The sequence below is a fragment of the Schistocerca piceifrons genome, chromosome X (genome assembly GCF_021461385.2).
Source record: "Schistocerca piceifrons isolate TAMUIC-IGC-003096 chromosome X, iqSchPice1.1, whole genome shotgun sequence".
Classification (NCBI taxonomy): Eukaryota; Metazoa; Arthropoda; class Insecta; order Orthoptera; family Acrididae; genus Schistocerca; species Schistocerca piceifrons.
The window spans coordinates 292,554,842-292,575,827 of record NC_060149.1 but is presented as its reverse complement, the minus strand read 5'-3'; the positions used below and the strand labels follow the sequence as shown (position 1 = coordinate 292,575,827).

Genomic DNA, 20,986 nt, shown 5'->3' with positions numbered 1-20,986 from the left:
GGAACCACCACAGCTTGCACAATGCCTTGTTGACAGTCTGGGTAATGGCTTTGTGGGGTCTTCTCCACACTCAACCCTATCATCACCTTTTACCACCTTGAATTGGGGCTCATCTGACCGTGCCAGGTTTTCCAGTCAAGGTCCAACCAATATGGTCATGAGCCCAGGACATGACCAGCAGGCAGTGTCATGCTGTTAGCGTCGGTCATCCACCACCATAGCCCATTAACGCCAAATTTCGCCACACTGTCCTAACGGATACGTTCATTATACATCACACTGTTAAGGATACAGGGTACTTTTGCGGCTCAATATTATGTAAAAATCAACACCTATTTCTTTCAGGCACTGTTCATAATGTATGTGTTTTACAGATTTTTTGTTGATACCAGGTAATGTAGCACACTTTCTAAACAAATTAGTAGTATTTTGAATATTTTTGAACTTGCTTAGGGTTATTAAAAAATTACAAAGAAATTGTTGCAGTTTTTTTCCAAAATGCTTCCTCAAATTGCGGTACCATGTAATCCAATTTTATACATTTGAAGGACACCAAATTTTTACCATATATGCATAACATGATGGCTGAGGTACTAGACCTATTTAATTCCACCTATTATGTATATTACAAGGATAAAAAAATATCACAACCTACATTTTAATTTTTATAATTTTTTTCCTAGTGAAAATGATACTTTTTCCATAATTTAGTTGCTCTGCAATAAAGCTTAGGTCTACTACATATGTATATGGTTTATAAACTTTAGGAAATATTTGTACCTGAATTCTGAAAAATACAGCTTGCGGGAAATTGTGAATATAGATATGGGTCCAATTAAACTGTGCCTCAGAACATTCCTGAAGCATAGTCTTCATCCTACAGCATTTCTTCATCTTCAAGCTTCCTCTTGGCATCCTTTCTTGCTTCTTTGGTAACTTGAAGAGCAAATCTTCCAGCTTTGTGCACCCGTTGTCTGTCACACCCAAGCAATTGATATTCCATATTAGAGCCACATTTTATGCCTAAATTTATCAGGACTTCCAACCTTCCTCTCACTCCATCATTGAAACATATCACTGCATCTAGTACACCAACTTTTAAAGTATTTAGTCTTACTAAAAATTCTTGGGTAATCTTTTCCCATATGCAATTGTTGAAACTTTCATTTGTATTCTGAGTGTCCTATGAATACATTTACTGAGCGAAACAGGGTCACTCAGGTCTCTAAAAATTGTTTTTATTTGATTCATAGCAGACTCAGGAACAGAATGCTTATAATGGTATATTTGACCACTTTCTTTCGCTTTTTGGTAACCACACCAAGAATCTGGTCCTTTAGGGTAGGGTGGTCATCTGTGGACAACTTATGAAAGCAGGTGGCTCATACAGCTTTTCTCATTGCTGTAACATCATTCAGAGGCACAGTTCATCTAATGGCTAGTCCATAATAACTCTGAAGAAAGTCTATTTTAGTTTCTGTTAATCTGCCTAGGCCAAATAGAGACTTTCCATCAGATAGTAACTTTCCTTTCATTTGTCTCCATAGCTTCCCCTATCTAGCACCCATCCTCTTTTGCATATGTCCACAACACTCCAGTTTTGTTACCAAGGTATCACCATAAACATTGAACTCATTAATTTTATTGAAAGCTTTAGATTCCCCATCGCCTAGGTATTTTGTATATCTAACATTATAAACGGGCACCAACCTCTGAAATATTTTTAGAGCTCCATCACACTCCATACCTCCACTGTAACCATTATAATTCTTAGGACACTGATGTTCAATATGTCCTTCAGTGTTACCATGGCAGGTGTGGCAGTACTTAGATAAGCACTCAACATCAACAACTTTGCCATTCTCCAGAGAAGTAAAACTTACAACACCATTCAAGGAACGATGTCCTCGACATTGCCATGTCCCTTCAAGTGCAACAGCAGTGTCCTTGGTTCCAGTAATATTTACAATTTCTCCTACTGCATGTTTCACAGATCCTTTAGATACACCCATCAAGGCACCTAAAAGTATTTTTATGTACTTGCTGAACATACTGTTAGGGGGAGGAAGGTGTGCGATCTGAAATTTTCCTGGCGTATTTCCAATTTGAACAGTTCTCGGGTATCCGACCGGGTAGCGTCGTAATTTCTCCATAATATTTCGGCAGACATACACGCTGCCATCTTCAGGTGGTTCCTGACAAATGCTGTGCTGTTCCTCTCGGCACCCTATATATACTAGCCATTACCCCCTCTACCGTTCCTCTCCTGGTGTCTTTGGTGCGGTTGGTGCGGCAGCTACTGGAGGTGGTGGGGGAAGCGGCGCCTGGGTCCGAACTGGGGTCTGCAGTCTCCCTGCTGCTGCCGCCGTCGGAGGTGGTCCTCAATCTCTGGAACCGCATCTTTCTCTCCAGGCTGAGTGCAGGGTTCCAAGCCTGACTAAGTTGAAGGCCACTGTCTTTATTAATTAGATCGTCCTGTAGTCGGATTTCGATGGCCTCTTTAGTAACGCAGTAATGCATCCGATGGCTCTTTAGTAACGCGGTTACTAAAGAGGCCACCGAAATCTGACTACAGGACGATCTAATTAATAAAGACAGTGGCCTTCAACTTAGTCAGGATTGGAACCCTACACTCAGCATGGAGAGAAAGATGCGGTCTCAGAGATTGAGGACCGCCGCCGACGGCAGCAGCAGGGAGACTGCAGACCCCAGTTCAGACCCAGGCACCGCTTCCCCCACCACCTCCAGTAGCCGCTGCGCCAGCCGCGCCAAAGACACCAGGAGAGGAACGGTGGAGGGGGTAACGGCTAGTATATATAGGGTGCCGAGAGGAACAGCACAACATTCGTCAGGAACCACCTGAAGATAGCAGCGTGTACGTCTGCCAAAATATCGTGGAGAAATCACAACGCTATCTGGTCGGATACCCAAGAACTGTTCAAATAGGAGGAAGGTCGATCAAACCACTATACGTTTGAGCCGCCTTTTTTCCTTTTCCCATTGCACGCATTCCATACACTAATTTCAAATTCACATTATATGAATTATGGACAATGTTTGAAGTCATTTTTGAGGTAGATTTATTGCAGGATCTGCACAGAACAACTAATTTTGATACTAAACCCTTCCTGCTACTGTGTTGTTCTGTTATTTCCAGACAGCCTACGCCATCACATTGTTCACATTTCTCCACTTGCTTTATCAAAGAAGATAAGATGCCCACATCAACAACAACAAATCCACTGCAAACAGTGTGATTGTTAATACAAAAATTTGAATTGCTAGGCGGCGTGCCATGTGAGATTTTCTTCCCTGAAGAACTGATACATAGGTTACTTTCAACAGTGTGGCTTGCTTTGTTTGTGAACTGGTTACCACGGAATTTCCTTTAACTGGATTTCTTGATTCATGGCATAGTTCGTATCTATTGCACACTAAAGGATATACTTCCATAAATATATGTAGCACTTCGGCAACAAACATTCAGTAACACGTGAACAAACTGCTTCAGTGAAACAAAAGTAAATACTAGCAAAGATAATCATTTACAGACGCTAGAAATCTGCACTGTTACCAACATATACAATGTATCATACGTATAATTGCTGGAAACAGAAAGTTCACAGTTCTTTTCAGAATAATACTGGTTTCTGTAACAGAAATAAAGGGGGCTTGGCAGTGTGCATGACCGTAACTTTAAAAATTGGTATATATAGGTCATTTTTCATTTGAAACCGTATAATGTATATATCAATGTAATCAGGAAAGACTATAGAATAGAATAAAGTCATAAAAAAATTTGATTTTTTTCCACCATTTGTAAGTTCCCTGTATCCTTAACACTGACAACTCTACACAAACGCCACTACTCTCAGTTGTTAAGTGAAGGCGGTCAGCCACTGCATTGTTTGTGGTGAGAGATAATGCGTGAAATCTGGTATTCCCCGCACACTCTTCACACTGTGGATCTCGGAATACTTAATTCCCTAATGGTTTCCGAAATGGAATGTCCAATGCATCTAGCTCCAACTACCATTCGGCATTCAAAATCTGTTGATTTCTGCCGTGCGGCCATAATCACATTGAAGATCTTTTCACGACTCAGCTGGGCTCAGATGATAGCTCCACCTATGCACTGCCCTTTTATACATTGTGTACGCAATACCACAGGGTGACACACGAGAGACGGACAGTTTTTAATGAAATAATACTCAGCCAACTTTAAAATTAATGCATGTTTATTTACACAAAATCAAAGCTCATTATTTGCCATTTTAGTTAACAAAGTTATTTGTGAAAAATAATGTCATCAAGTTGATGTCCATCCTATCGAATGCAGGACTCAAGTCTCTTCTTAAAATCCTCCACCACACGGACTAAAATCTCTGCAGGAATGGCAGCAATTTCTTGAATGATTGCATTCTTCAACTCGTCCAAATTTCATGGTTTGTGGTTATAGACATAGTTCTTAAGGTACCCCCACAGAAAATAGTCACATACTGACAAGTCAGGAGACCTGGGAGGCCAAGGAACATTGCCAAAACGTGAGATAATCTGGCCAGGAAACATGCATCTAAGAACTGTCATTGAGGTGTTTGCGGTATGCGATGTTGCCCCATCCTGCTGGAACCTAACGTGTTGTAAAGGGATTCATTGTTTTCTTAGTTCTGGTTTCAAGCATATGAATGTAATGAACCAAATTGACAGTAACTGTGGTGCTGTTCTCTTCAAAAAAATAAGGTCCAATAATGCCGACAGAGCCAAGAGCATACCAGACTGTTACTTTTTCTGAGTGTAGAGGCTGCTGGTGGATAAGGTGTGGATGCTCCGGGGCCCAGTAACATAGGTTTTGCTTATTCCTGGTCCCGTTTAAATGAAAATGAGCTTCATCGCTCATCAATAAAATTTAATTTTCATTTGATCCCAAAATCACTTGCATTCTGTAAGCGAATTCTTCTCGTACAGCAAAATCAGTTTCCTTAAGTTGTTGGGCAATAAGCATTTTGTGGGGATGGAATTTTAATTATTTATGCAAAATTCATCTAACCGATTCACGATTGATTCCTAACTCACTAGCACGACGTCTAGCTGACCGTCCTGGGCTTCTGACTGCTGCTTGCCTTACTCTTTCAACATTTTCTGGTGTCGTTACTCTCGGCCTCGGGCCAGGATGCTTCTTATCCAGTATGTTTCCAGTTGATCTGAAGTTTTCCACCCATCTGAGGATTGTGTTACGGTTCGGAACAGCACCATGTCGACCGACATTATACCACACACAAAACAATTGCTGCGTAGCAGTAATAGATTCACCACTTTCCATGAAACTGTCATAGACAAACATTCGACGTTACAAGTCCCACTGCTCCGTAGTGACTTAGTAAATGAAATGGCGTCTTGTGTGGATCAGAACTATCCCCACCATGACCACCTCCCACCACCGTGCTCTCATTACTACACAGTTCAAAACCGTCAGTCTCCCGTGTATCACCCTGTACCTCCGTCTGTGTATCACTATTTCATGACTTTTGTCAACTTGGTGTAAAATATAAATTTGAAAAATCTGAAATAAATGTGGTTTGAAAATAATGGGTACCTTATACGATGCACTGCCTTGACTGTACAGCATTAACACACTATGCCCTCAATATGCCAAAGCATCAGGATCCCAAGCAAGTAATTTCCCAGGCAACAGAATTTAAATAGCTTAATGTGTCTTAAGGTAGATTTATTCTAAAACAGACCAGCATAACAGCTTAAGACTTCCACAGGTATCACTTATGCTAGATAGCAAATAAGTGTACTAACTTAAGGGACCACGGAGCTCCACATCTAACATTAGAATTTTGAGGCAACCTTATTGGGCATAAAAAGAAATTCTTGTGCTAGTGCTTGTATTTAAATTAAATATAACACTGACAAGAAGTATAGCAAGGCCGTGCAGGCTGCACTTTATAACCCTTACAAAATCTTTATAGTTGATAATGAACTGGAGTTTCAAATATTGAAATTTATTCCTGAAATTCGACTTAACTGTAATGGGTACAGATATACTACCTAAAGTGACATTTGAAAGTTTGTGCTAAACTGGGACTCAAACCCGGATTTCCCACTTATCTCGAGCAGTCGCCTTGCCACTTAGACTAGCCGAGCATACTCCCCAGACCAATGCAAACTTTCACGTCACACACCTATCTATTTCTTCTCACCAATAATTAATAGATTTACGTACACTCACACATCTCATGATTCCCATCTGGTTTTAGAATCAATACCTGTTACAGAATTTCAGTAATAAATTTCAATATTTTAAAGTGTTGTGCATCATCAAAGATGGACCTAGGACGGAAATCACAATGATAGCCTATAATTTTTCATTGTCTTGATTATAAAACCTGCACAGGTATGACGATATGTGCAGATGTGGGTAAATGAATCAATAATCTATGAGATAGATAGGTGTGTGACAAGTGGCAGCTTGGGTCAGTCCGGGGAAGATGCTTGGATACCATAAGTGGTAAGGTGACCACTCATGATTAGCAGGAAATCAGAGTTCGAGTCCTGGTCCAGCAAAAATTCTTATATGTAGCTTTATGTAGTACATCTTTCCCTAATAAAGTTAAATTGAATTTCAAGAATAAATTTCAACTTACAAAACTGTCAGTTTTTGCTCACACTTAATGTGGCCAACCGTAAATACACTTCCTGTTATTTTTCACCATATTTCATGAGGCTTCTAACACTCTCATGGGCACTACCAATAACAGGGAAAACCCTCTGTTTTTATTGCACATGCGGTGTCCAAAAAATGTGTGTGCGCGCGCGCGCGCGCGCGCGCCCACACACACACACACACACACACACACACACACACACACCAGGCCGACCATTTGGGTTCCCAATGCTCCACCCCAGGGCCAGACGGTGTTCACATTCAGATGTTGCAATGTCATTTTCTTGTGGGCAAGCACTTTCTGCTTTATACGTATGACCACATTTGGGCAGAGGGCAAGTTTGCTCACAAGGTCTGCTAAGTGTTCAACTGTGTTTCCATCCTGTTGGTTTGAGATGGCAAGGTTTCATGCAAAAATACACACTCAAAAAATCGGAAAGCAGTGCATCAAGTTATATAACTAACAATGGTGCACTACCTGAAGCTTGGATTCTTTACATCGTGTTCTAACCAAGTGATAAAACAAGGAGTGTGTATTTAATTGCAATTGTGCACACCTGTAGTAGTCTGAAAACAACTAACTGTCAGTAACGGTGGAAGTTTTCTGCATTGTAAGGCTAATTTTGAATTGTTAAGAGTCCAACTTCTAAAAAAAAAAAAAAAAAATAAATAAATAAATAAAAATAAATAAATAAAGAAGTCCTAGGCAGACCTATGGGAGTGCTCTGACTTTGAGGGAAAACAAAATTGTACTGAGTATGTTGCTTGCTTAAGAGTTCTTCAGAATCCCCCAACCAACCCCATCTCCAACCGGCTGTAGCTCAGGCTTTGTCTGATGTTATTGTTGCTTTCCAAAGGCGAAAATACAGGTGGAAAGATTCTGATCCCCTATGCAGAAAAAAGAGCTGCTACAATTTTTAACATTAAAAGTGCCCTGCCAACAAAGACAGTTTGAAGACCAGTTTTCTGTGTGGTTTTGAAGGTTAGTGAGAAACTGATAGCAGCAGGTGTTGTTTACAAAGTATAACATAATTGTAACTATATTCCAAAACTTCCCTAATGCCCTTTGTAAATGTATAAGGGACAGTCAGCTGAAAACAAGACAAATGGAAAATTTAAGCTGACTATCTATTATTTCAAAAGCAATCACCAAAACTGATAATACATTTATCCCACTATGAGACAAGATGGTCATTGCCTTCATGGAAAAATGTAACCAGTTACCTACAAACCAGGATTGACATAGCATAGTTTAAACAACCCTGGCAACATGTCGGCAGTCATTATCCTGCAACAGAATGATGCTGTTCACAAACATTCTTGAGTACTTGGGCTTCATGGGGCACTTCAATTTTTGTAGGGTGTCTACGTACCACTGTGCATTAATTGTGCCACTGTGTTCCAGAAAGTCAATGAGCATTTGGCCCTTGCAGTCAAAGAAAAAGTTAACCATGACTTTCTGGTAGCTGATATGCCTATTGTTTCAACTATGCTACAGAAGTTTTGCTGGGGAGCCCCTACATGTCCTCTGCACAGTCCCGATATCTCCCTGTGTGATTTCCATAACGTTGGAGAAATGAAGAAAAACATTTGTAGCCATCAATTTGCTTCTGACGAAGAGGTCCATGCATAGGTACAACAGTGGTTCTGTAGGCAACTACTAACATTTCTCCATGAAGGCACTGACCGTCTTGTCTCACAGTGGGATAAATTTATTAACAGTTATTGTGATTAGTATTGAAGTAATAAACAGTTTATGTACTTTTTCCATCTATCTCATTTTCATTTGAGTTACACGTATAATTTGAATGGAATTTCAATTAAATACAAAGTTGCTGAATATTGTTGGTTATTGTGGTCTGTGTTTCTTACCCTTCTCCAGAAGGATTTATGTTTCCATGCCTACTTTCTTCATTTCAGATGTCGCAGCACCTCAGAGAGCAGAAACTGCAGCAGTTACTGTGTCAGATGAATCTACTGGTTCCATTCCTCCATATATGACAGGAATTCCCCGTATGCAGGTGAAGTTCTTTTTTTTTATAAGGAAATAGTGCTGAAGGTTGTGTAACATGAGTTTGTTTCTAATATTTGTATTTGTTTTATTCATTTCCAGTATCGCATAGTAGTCTTGTTCTGCAACATTGGTGTGAATTGTAGTAGTTCAAATAAGAAACTTCATTGCTGTATGGTGTTTAAATATGTTTGAACAAGAACAGATAATTATGACGGCTCTCTGAGATCAAGATCCATTTCCCAATTTCTGACCTGACAGTGACAGACAATGTCATAATGGACCCTATTGCTATCTCCAACACTTTGGGCTGCCATTTTGCAGAGATTTTGAGCTCCTCCCACTATCATCCTGCCTTCCTCCATCGGAAATGAGTAGAGGACACTTGGGCAATACCCTTCTCTTCTCAGAATCATGAGTGCCACAATGTTGCCTATACTATGAGAGAGCTAGTTCGTGCTCTCGCTTCATCCCAATGCTCCACCCCAGGGCCAGACGGTGTTCACATTCAGATGTTGTGACGTCATTTTCTTGTGGGCAAGCACTTTCTGCTTTATACGTATGACCGCATTTGGGCAGAGGGCAAGTTTCCCAGATGCTGACATGAAGCCACTGTCATACTCATACCTAAGCCCGGTAAGGACAAACACCTACCTTTTAGCTATCGCCCCATTTTTCTCACCAGCTGTGTTTGCAAGGAGATGGAACATATGATTCGTGCCTGGCTGGTATGGTGGCTCGAGTGTCGCAACTTACTAACCACTGCCCAGTGTGAATTTCAAGCACTCCATTCAGCAGTTAACCATCTTATCACTTTGTCAAACCATATCATAAATGGTTTTCTGTATAAATCCCACACTGTAGCTGTGTTTTTCGATTTGGAGAGAGCCGACACCTGCTAAAGGATTGGTATCCTCAGTATTCTCTACAAATGGGACTTCCATGGCCACGTGCCCTGTTCCCTTCTGGAATTTTTAAAAGATTGAGTTTTCGAGGTACATGTGGATTCTGCCTTGTCAGACACCTTTATCCAGGAAAACGGTGTGCCTCGGTGTTCCGACCTGAGCGTCATCCTCTTTGCTCTCGCCTTTATCCCTATTATGGCCAGTCTCCTGCCTGGCATCTGCAGCTCCCTTTTCATTGACAATTTTGCCATCTATTGCAGTTCTCCATATACTTGTCTCATTGAATGGCATCTTCACCGATGTCTCGATCATCTTCACTCGTGGAGCATCAACAATGGCTTTCGTTTTTCCACTGACAAAACTTTTTGTATGAATTTCTGGTGGCACAATTGGTTTCTTCCACCGTCTTTACATCATTGCTCTTCTGTTCGTTGAAACTACGAAATTTCTGTGGCTCATGCTCGATAGGAAACTTTCTTGGCCCTCCCAATGTGTCTTGTCTGACAGCCCCCTGTATGGATCCCTCAATATCCTACGTGTCCTCAGTGGTACTTCCTGGGGAGCAGATTGAGCCACCCTCCTCCATTTGTACCTGTCCATTGTTGATTTGAAACTAGACTGTGGTTGTTTTGTTTATGCATCTGAACATCCATCCCTCTTATGCCATCTCAATTCTGTCCTCCATCGTGGCATCCGTTTGGCCACTGGTGCCTTTTACACTAGCTCAGTTGACAGTCTGTATGCAGTAGCTGCCGAACTACCGTGGTCCTACTGATATGACTTCTCCTCAGTAGATATGCACGACATTCATCTGCCATGCGTGGCCGCCCATCCTATGCCTCCTGGAGTTGGCTTTCAGCTCTTACTCCAGCAGCTTAACTTCACACTACCTGCAACGTTCACGGTTGGTGTGAACCCTTCACCATCTTGGCTTCATGTGGCGGCCTGTGTTCGCCTTGGCCTTCATTTGCGTCCTAAGAACACTACTCCAGCCTCACTCTATCGCCTTCAGTTTCAAGACCTTCGCATGGAACTTCGTGATAGTACCTTTGTGTACACAGATGTTTCTCAGACAGACCTTGGTGTTGGGTGTGCCTTTGTCATTGTCGCTGACATTTTTCGGTCTCAGCTTCCAGAACACTGCTCAGTATTTACAGCAGAGCTCTTCACCCTGTATCAGGCCATGCAGTACATCTGGTGACACAGGCTTTTCATTTGCATCAGCTGCTCTGACTTTCTCAGTTCCCTTCAAAGCCTCTCTCTGCTGTACACCGTCCATCTCTAAGTGCAATGGGTCCAGGATAGCTGTCACTTGCTCACTCTTGGTGGAACCACTGTGATGTTTATGTGGGTTCCTGGTCACGTCAATCTGACAGGAAACAAGGCTGCTGACGCTGCTGCCAAGGCTGCAGTCCTTGTACCTCAGCCCGCTAGTTCTTCCATTCCCTCCAACGATCTCTTTGTTGCCATCTATCAGCAGGTGGTATCAATTTGGCATCACCACTGGTCCTCCCTTCATGAGAACAAGCTCTGGGTTATTAAGCCTCGTCCTGTAGCTTGGACGACCACCTCTTGGCCCTCTCGCTGTTATGAGATCATTTTAGCTAGGTTGTGTATTGGGCTCTGTCTTTTTAGCCACCACCATTTCTTAAGTGGTGCTCTCCCACCACTTTGTGCTCATTGCATTCAACCTTTGATGTTCCGCCATTTCCTGGCGGAATGCCCTTTTTTTTAACCACTTGCACTCTCATTTGTGTTGACCGTCTGTGATCTCGGCCATTTTAGTGAATGACGCGCGGCCAGTCAATGGCATTTTACTTTTTATCCATCACATCAACATGGCGAAGACCATTTAATTATTAGTTCAGGACCTCCATTTCTCTATGGCGTATGTTATAGACCTTTCTCCTCATCCCTGTTTTTAGCTGTCCTCTCTTCCGTCAGTTGGGATTAACATTTAGTCAATTTTAACTCCTTGCTTTGTCTTCGTGTTCTACAGTTCTGACATGGGCACGTATGACCCTAGATGTTTTTGCGCTCTAAAACGAAACAAAGAAACAAGAACAGATAATTAACTCAATGACAATGAGGAAATATTAATATTTCAAATAAGTTAAACAGCATTTTTTTTTTAAATTGTTCCACCAATGTATCAGATATCCTCTACATGCTATCATACATGTATGGTGTTTCTTTCATAAAGTCCTTAGCTTTCATTGTTTGTCCCATTTTTGTAGTGATTTGTCTTCCTGTTCCTTGTAGAGTTACTGTTTACATATGCAATATTCTGTACACAAAAAAGGTATTAAAATATTGTACAACATGAAGTGTTCGATTCCAAGTAAGATTTGTTTTGATCTTATTGTCATATTCAACTCGTCAATTTTCTGCTTTCGTCGTATCAGTGTCCATGTTCAGGTGATCATTACTGGTAATCACAGGTAGTAGTCCCTTGATGCTGTACCGACTGACAATGAAAGCACAAACATTACTAAGGAAGAAGGAACAATTTGCTTTCAAGCAAGGGACGAAATCTCAAGCTGTTTCGTCACCTGAAATCAACTTGAATAACAGAACTTTTGTTATGAAGTGATGAAATATGATGAGATCTTCAGCAGAAAAATAAGTTGTTAACCTGTGTAGAAAAAGCTCTGAAAACTGCTGTAACAGTTCAAAACAGTCTAGTAACAAATACAAGAAATCACAATTTGCAGAGCACTATGGTGACAAACAGAATGGAACTGCAGCTCAGCTGGTGTGTTACTAGTTTTCACCGGTGGTTCAGGTTGTTAACAACTCACCTAAACGTCATATCGGCAATGCTATGTGAACTCATTTATAATGAACAGTATACAGTTGAGTAAACCTATGTTGCTGCTGTTACTTCTGTTTCTTGATACGGAGCTACAAAGATGCGGAATTTATTAATCCCACTGAGCAACATACATCTGTATCTACATCTATGTGTTTACTCTGCTACTCACAATGAAGTGCCAGGCAGAGGGTTCAGTGAATGACCTTCAAGCTGTCTCTCTACCGTTTCACTCTCGAATGGCATGCGGGAAAAACGAGCACTTAAATTTTTCTGTGCGAGACCTGATTTCTCTTATTTTATCATGATGATCGTTTCTCCCTATGTAGGTAGTTGCCAACATAACGTTTTCGCAATTGGAGGAGAAAACTGGTGATTGAAATTTCATGAGAAGATCCCATCACAAAAAAAAAATGCCTTTGTTTTAATGATTGCCACTCCAATTCACGTGTCTTGTCTGTGGCACTATCTCCCCTACTTCATGATAATACAAAACAAGCTGCCCTTCTTTGTACTTTTTTGATGTCGTCTGTCAGTTCCACGTGATGCGGATCGCACACCGCACAGCAATACTTCAGAAAAGGGCGGACAAGTGTGGTGTAAGCAGTCTTTTTAGTAGACCTGTTGCACTTCCTAGGTGTACTGCCAATGAATCGCAGTCTTTGGTTGGCTCTAGCCACAACATTATCTATGTGATCATTCCAATTTAGGGTGTGACTTCTGAATTTAGGGTATTTGTAATTGTAATTCCTAAGTATTTAGTCATGGAGAGCTGCATCAAACCAGTCTCAGGACTGAAGACCACAACAACAACAACAAGTATTTAGTTGAATTTACAGCCTTCAGATTTGTGTGACTTATCGAGTAATCGAAATTTAGCGGATTTGTTTAGTACTCCTGTGAATAACTTCACAATTTTCTTTATTCAGGGTCAATTGCCACTTTTCACACCTTACAGATTTATTATCTAAATCATTTTGCAATTTGTTTTGGTCATCTGATGACTTTACAAGATGGTAAAGGACGGCATCATCTGCAAACAATCTAAGGCGGCTCCTGAGATTGTCTCCTATGTCATTAATATAGATCAGGAACAATAGAGAGCCTATAACACTGTCTTGGGGAACGCCGGATATTATTTCCATTTTACTCACTGACTTTCCGTCTATTACTACGACTTTCCGTCTATTACTACGAATTGTGACCTTTCTGACTGGAAATCAGGAATCCGGTTGCACAACTGAGGCGATATTCCATAGGCACACAGTTTGGTTAGAAGACACTTGTGAGGTGTCAAAAGCCTTCTGGAAATCTAAAAATATGGAATCAATTTCTCATCCCTTGTCGATAGCACTCATTACTTCATAAGTATGTAGAGCTAGTTGTGTTTCGCGAAAACAATATTTTCTGAATGCGTGCTGACTATGTGTCAATAAATCGTTTTCTTCGAAATACTTCATAATTTTCGAATACAGTATATGTTCCAAAACCGTACCACAAACCGACGTTAGTGATATGGGCCTGTAATTCAATGGATTACTCCTACTTCCCTGTTTGAGTATTGGTGTGACTTCAGCAATTTTCCAGTCTTTAGGTACATATCTCTCTGTAAGTGAATGGTTGTATGTAATTGCCAGATATGGAGCTATTGCATCAGCATACTCTGGGAGGAACCTGACTGCTATACAATCTGGACTGGAAGCCTTGCTTTTATTAAGTGATTTAAGCTGCTTTGTGACACTGAGGGTATCTATTTCTATGTTTCTCACCTTGGCAGTTGTTCTCGATTGAAGTTCAGGAATATTTACTTTGTCTTCTTTGGTGAAAGAGTTTCGGAAAATCATGTTTAATAGCTCTGTTTTAGTGGCACTGTCATCAGTGACTTCACCATTGTTATTGCGCAGTGAAGGTATTGATTGCGTCTTGCCACTGATGTGCTTTATGTATGACCAGACTCTCTTTGGATTTTCTGCCACATTTCGAGACAGAGTTTCATTGCAGAAATTACTGAAAGCATCTCACATTGAAGCACGCGCTATATTTCGAACTTCTACAAAAGTTTGCCAATCTTGGTGATTTTGCGTTCTTTTAAATTTGGCATGCTTTTTTTCGCTGCTTCTGCAACAGCGATCTGACCCATTTTGTGTACCATGGGGGATCAGTACCATCACTTATTAATTTATGTGGTATATATCTCTCAATTGCTGTCGATACTGTCTCTTTGAAATCATTCCACAACATTTCTATGCTTACATCATCAGATCTGAAGGAGTGCAAACTGTTTCTTAAAAAGGTGTTAAGAGATTTTTTTATCAGCTTTCTTAACTAGATATGCATTGTTTTTCTTTTTGATGGTTGTAGGAGCTATGGTATTCACCCTAGCAGCTACTGCTTTGTGGTTACTAATCCCTGTATTCATCATGATACTCACTATTTGTCCAGGATTATTTGTTGCTAACAGGTCAAGTACGCTTTCGCAACCATTTATGCTTTGAGTGGGCTCATGAACTAATTGTTCAAAAAACTTTTCTGAGAAAGCATGCAATACAATTTCGGATGACGTTTTATGCCTGCTGCTGGCTTTAAACGTATAATTTCTCCAGCATATTGAGGGTAGATTAAAGTCACCACTGACTATAATTGTATGTGTGGGGTACCTATTTGAAATGAGACTCAAGTTTTCTTTGAACCATTCAGCAACTGTATCTTCTGAGTCAGGGGGTCTGTAAAATGACGCAATTAATAGTTTAGTCCAATTATCAAGTATAGCCTCTACCCATACTACTTCACAGGAACTATATACTTCAATTTCACTACAAGGCAAATTACGAGGGTGAGTCAAATGAAAACCTTAAATTTTTTAAAAATATTATTTATTGTGCAGAAGTGGTACAAAGCTGTATCACTTTTCAACATAATCCCCCCCACACTCAGTGCAAGTCCTCCAGCACTTACAAAGTGCATAAATTCCTTTAGAAAAAAATTCTTTTGGTAGTCCACACAACCATTCATGCACCGCGTGGCTTACCTCTTCATCAGAACAGAACTTCTTTCCTCCCATTGCGTCTTTGAGTGGTCCAAACATGTGGAAATCACTTGGGGCAAGGTCTGTTAAGTATGGTGGATGAAGAAGACACTCAAAATGCAGGTCTGTGATTGTTGCAACTGTTGTACGGGCAATGTGGGGCCTTGCATTGTCATGTTGCAAAAGGACGCCTGCTGACAGCAATCTACGTCACTTTGATTTAATTGCACGCCGCAGATGATTTTTTAGGAGATCTGTGTACGATGCACTGGTGACTGTGGTCCCTCTAGGCATGTAATGCTCCAAAATGACCCCTTTTTTGTCCCAAAAGAATGTCCCTGCTGATGGTTCTGTTCGAAACTACTTTGGTTTTGCTGACGAGGAATGGCACCATTCCTTGCTTCCTCTCTTCATTTCCGGTTTGTGGAAGTGAACCCAGGTTTCGTCCCCAGTAATGATTCTTTCAAGGAAGCCATCAAACCTTTTCGTTCAAAGCACTGAAGAAGTTCTTCACAAGCATCAACACGTCATTCTCTCATTTCAGGAGTCAGCTGCCGTAGCACCCATCTTGCAGACACTTTGTGAAACTGGAGCACATCATGCACAGTGTGGTGTGCTGACCCATGACTAATCTGTAAACATGCTGCAATGTCATTCAGTGTCACTTGACGGTTTTCCTTCACTGTGGCTTCAACTGCTGCAATGTTTTGTGGAGTCACAACTCATTGTGCCTGACCTGCACGAGGAGCATCTTCCACTGAAGTCACACCATTTGCGAACTTCTTACTCCGTTCGTAGACTTGCTGCTGTGACTAACATGCATCGCCGTACTGAACCTTCATTCATTGATGAATTTCAATAGGTTTCACACCTTCACTACACAAAAACCAAATAACAGAAAACTGTTCTTCCCTGGTGCAAGTCGCAAATGGGACATCCATCTTTATACTGATACTGCGATGGTATGTGTGCATCTGCACTATGTTGCCACCTACAGGCCATTCTGCACGTTGTTCGTAGCACACTTACCGACTTACAGGGTAACGGCGCGAAATTCCGATTTGTTATTACAAATTTAAGGTTTTCATTTGACTCACCCTCATACTTCTGACAGCAATAAATATTCCACCACCATTTGTATTTATTCTGTCCTTTCTGAACACTGTTAGATCATTAGAAAAAATTTCTGCTGAACTTATTTCCGGCTTTAGCCAGCTCTCTAAATCTATAACTATTTGAGCTTCAGTGCTTTCTATTAGGGTTTGTTAGGGTTTGGAGCTCTGGTTCTTTCCCAACACAGCTATGACAATTTACAACTATAATACTGATCGTTTCTACAACTAACTTGCTGTGTTTTACCTACCCCCTTTTAGGCGGATGCCCTTCCTGTGGTTCCCTGGTGCTCTCCAACCTAAAAAACCGACCAGTCCGTTGCACACAGCCCCCGCTACCCGTGTAGCCGATTCCTGTGTGTAGTGAACTCCTGACCTATTAAGCAGAATCCGGAATCCAACCACCTCGATGGCGCAAGTCAAGGAATCTGCAGCCTACATAGTCACAGAACTGCCTGAGCCTCTGATTCAGACCCTCCACTCAGCTCTGCACTAAAGGAACACAGTTGGTTCTGTCGACAATGCTGTGGGTGGTGAGCTCCACCTTAATATCTCGAGCAAAACTGGCAGTCTTTACCATTTCTGCTAGCCGCCCAAAACCGGAAAGAATCTCCTCTGATCTAAAGCGACATGTTCCATTGGTACTGACATGAGCCACCACCACCAGCAGCTGGCTGCACCCTGTACTCTTCACGGCATTCGGAAGCAGCTTTTCCACATCCGGACTGAAACCGCCCGGTATGCACAAGGAGTGCACACCGGCTTCCTTCCCCTCCTTGGTAGCCATGTTCCTAAGGGGCCCTATTACCTGCCTAACGTTGGAGCTCCAAACTGCCAGCAAACCCACCCTCTGTGAACGCCCAGACCTTGCGAGTCGAGAAGCTTCCTCTGGAACAGGGTGAACGACTGCATCCAGCTCAGAGATATTGTCAGCCTCAGATAATGCGCGAAACCTGTTCGTCAAACGAACCGGGGAGACCATGCGATTGGCCCCTCAGAAAGTTTTTCGGTGCCTGCCATACTTTGGAATAATATTCCACTCGACCACAGGTGAGGGGTCAACCTCAGTGCAGGCAGTACATGGGGCGGCCACAGCAGTGAACTGACCGGGTGACACATGGGACGTGCTCGACGTCTCTCACATCCCCGCATCTGACCGCCCACTATGATCCCCTTGGCAGCAGCCTCAAGCTGTGAGCGAAGGGTCACCAACTCAGCTCGCATCTGTACACAGCAATCACAGTGTTTATCCATTACTGCAGGTGCTCTCATTTGAAGCTTGTAAAAATATACAACAAATGAACGATGTACTCGGCTTATTAGCAGCAGGAATTCGAAGTGCTCTCTCACTAATGGTCTAAATGACACAGAGATACCCTAACCAAAACAAACAAAAGCCTGTTCGATCTGAGGGTCAATATAAGGGTCAGTAGCAACGGTGGCACGGTACGCTACACTGTTATTAAAATAAAAGCTTGTGCCTAGTAGGCACTCGAACGCGCAAGAAATTACAAAAATAATCTAGTAACTACACAGGTACCTGTAAATAAATAAGTCACTCCTGCTGGAAGCTCGTAAAAAATATACAACAAACACATGGTGTACTTGCCTTCTTAGCTTCAGGAACACGGGGTGCTCTGTCACTGACGGTCTATCTAGAGCAGTGATTAAGACAATGCACTAGCATTTGGAATGAGTGGGTTTAATGCCCCTTGTTTGACCATCCAGATTTACATTTTCTGTGAGTCTCCTTAATCCTTTAAAACAAATGTCTGGATTTCAGGAAATAATATTGCCACAGTACTCTTTAATATCTTAATCACAATTAGTTTAAAGGCTTAAATGTCATTATGAAGTGTTCATGCTTGTTGAAACAAGATGTAAGTTGTTGTATTATGTGGCATATATCAGAGTACAATCACATCTAACACATATTTCATCATTGGTCAGAAAATATATGGATGGATACTTTGAAAATGTCATGACATTTTTCCCTCTCTATCTTTGTGCAATTTGAGCTTGTGGGCAGTATCAGATGACCTTTGGTTTTGGTGTTTCATCGAACTCTAATCTTCCCTCTGTTATTTATCCACTAGGAATGTGAGTCACCATATTTTTAAGTTATACATTTAAATCAGCTGATTTATTAATCACAAATTGTTATTGAAATTGTGTTGGTGGTGTTTTTATAGGGTCCAGCAGCCAGCGAACCTCAAATTCTAAGAGAAGATGATAATATTGCCCTACAACGATTGCTTGAAAGGTGAGTTTAAAAGCTGCAACGCAAATTGTGCTCATTGGTTTGTTAGTAGAGCGAACTGCCCCTCCCTCTCCCTCTCCCTCTCCCTCTCCCTCTCCCTCTCCCTCTCCCTCTCCCTCTCCCTCTCCCTCTCCCTCTCCCTCTCCCTCTCCCTCTCCCTCTCCACCCCCCTCTCCCTCTCCACCCCCCTCTCCCTCTCCACCCCCCTCTCCCTCTCCACCCCCCTCTCCCTCTCCACCCCCCTCTCCCTCTCCACCCCCCTCTCCCTCTCCACCCCCCTCTCCCTCTCCACCCCCCTCTCCCTCTCCCTCTCTCTCTCCACGCCCCTCTCCCTCCCCCTCTGCCCTGTGGGGGGTGGGGTGGGGGGGGGCATGTTTCAATTTTCTGCTTCTTATAAAGTAGAGCTCAGAAGCTGTGAAATTCGGTTTTGAAAAATGCCATCAATAACTTTAGTTCTTTCTATGATCACGTGTCTCCACATATGTCAGTGGAATGTGTTACATTAGATTTTTATTATCTGGGGGTGACTAATAGAAACATCTAATGGAGTGTTAATGTAAGCAAATGAGAGAAATTGGGTTCACACATTGTGAAAGTCACAGAAGATGTGTCAGCAATTTTTGTGAGTTTTCTGTTATGAGTAACAGTCAAACAAGCATCATTGGTAGCTTATTGAAAATTATGCCTACATTGGTATAAAAATTTTAACTTGCAAAAAACACCAAATTTCTGGTTGAAATATGCTATTAAATAGGAAAATGGTGTTCATTTAGTTTTGAAATTACAATTATTGAAGCTAACGTGATACATAATCATGTTCTTTAGCAAAATCTGTGGTAAGGAGAGAACCACTTCCTTCACTCAGTACAATTTAACAAGTGTTTTAATGCCTCCTTAGTGATATTAGAAAAGACAAAAAACTATAAAGAAATGGTAGAAGTATAATCAAACGTAAGTGCAATAAAGTTGGACCGGTGACCTTGCTGGTTGGTCCCCACCTCAAATAAACCAAGCTATAAAGAAGATACTGCCATAAAAAAAATTTGCATCCTCAAGATAAATCACTTTGTGGCTGATCAGCTCTGACTGATCATTTGTGCCTGCTGGGGACTTAGATTTGCCTATTGTTCCACGTAAGATTCCATAATTATGACATACTGTTTCTGTGTGAATTAATTTCCCATTATGTAATTCATATATCTCTGGTATTTAACTATTATTCTGGACCATTCTACTGAAAATTCCTTCAAATAAAATTGGAGTGGGTACACTTATATCACTTCCTCAAACTTCTGATTTTGACAACAGGTGTTTGCAATGTGGACTCTGCTGTCCGTGCAAACATTTAATTTTAAAAATGTTTGTAACCTGTGAAGAGTTCTTCAGTAATTGCAGTGCAGTTAGGCCAGAAACAGGTAAATTAATTGTGCAACTGTAAGATGGGAGGTTATTTTGCTGTTATGCAATTCTGAATTTAATATTTCTGTCATAGAACACAAGTTGTGTGTTGTAAGCTGTCTATTTTAATAAAAAAAAAAGCAGTCTGAAAACTATTTGAGTGACACTCAGTTTATAAATACATTACACTTTCAAATCAGTAAAGCAACCGTGTGTTAAGGCACACATTGCTTAAACATATATTTCTGTCTTTTCCGTACAAAAAGTGAAATATGCACTCACTATGCAGCTATGCAGTATTGTGACCTTCAGTAATGGTGTTCATGTGGAACAGCTTTCTGGGACAGGAAATTTACAAAAAGTTTGGGGAAACAAAGATGAGTGTCATGTGAACATAACCTAACATAACCTAACCTAACCTATCCTATCCTAACCTACCAGCTTCATACGTGTTAAACAGATTAATCTGACAGTATATGTTCCCAAATTAAATGTTAACCAGGGTGAGGGTGTATATGCTTGTGTAGATACTTTACTGTGGTTGTGTAGCTACTTTACTATGGTTGTGTAGCTACTTTACTATGGTGTAGCTACTTTACTATGCTTCTGTAGCACTTTACTGTCACAGTAAAAAGCTGTATTAGAAAGCCCATTGAGTGGAAAACCCCTTGGGTGTACAGCCACACTGTGCATTGTTTAAGTTTATTGGATCAGAATGCCTCTAAGTTGCTGCCACTGTAATTTAGTAGATATCTACCACTACTCCTTCCCACATAGGAAGTGTGATAAAAAA

At 41.3% G+C, this 20,986-nt stretch overlaps 1 protein-coding gene across 1 annotated transcript in view; it reads left to right on the top strand.

Moving 5' to 3' along the window:
• Window positions 1–20,986, top strand: part of LOC124721111 — a 335,377-nt gene that overhangs the window by 267,176 nt on the left and 47,215 nt on the right. Inside the window, exons 23-24 of the mRNA XM_047245929.1 lie at window positions 8,591–8,691; window positions 18,728–18,798. Coding sequence (XP_047101885.1) covers window positions 8,591–8,691; window positions 18,728–18,798 — 172 coding nt within the window. The remainder of the gene's footprint in view (window positions 1–8,590; window positions 8,692–18,727; window positions 18,799–20,986) is intronic.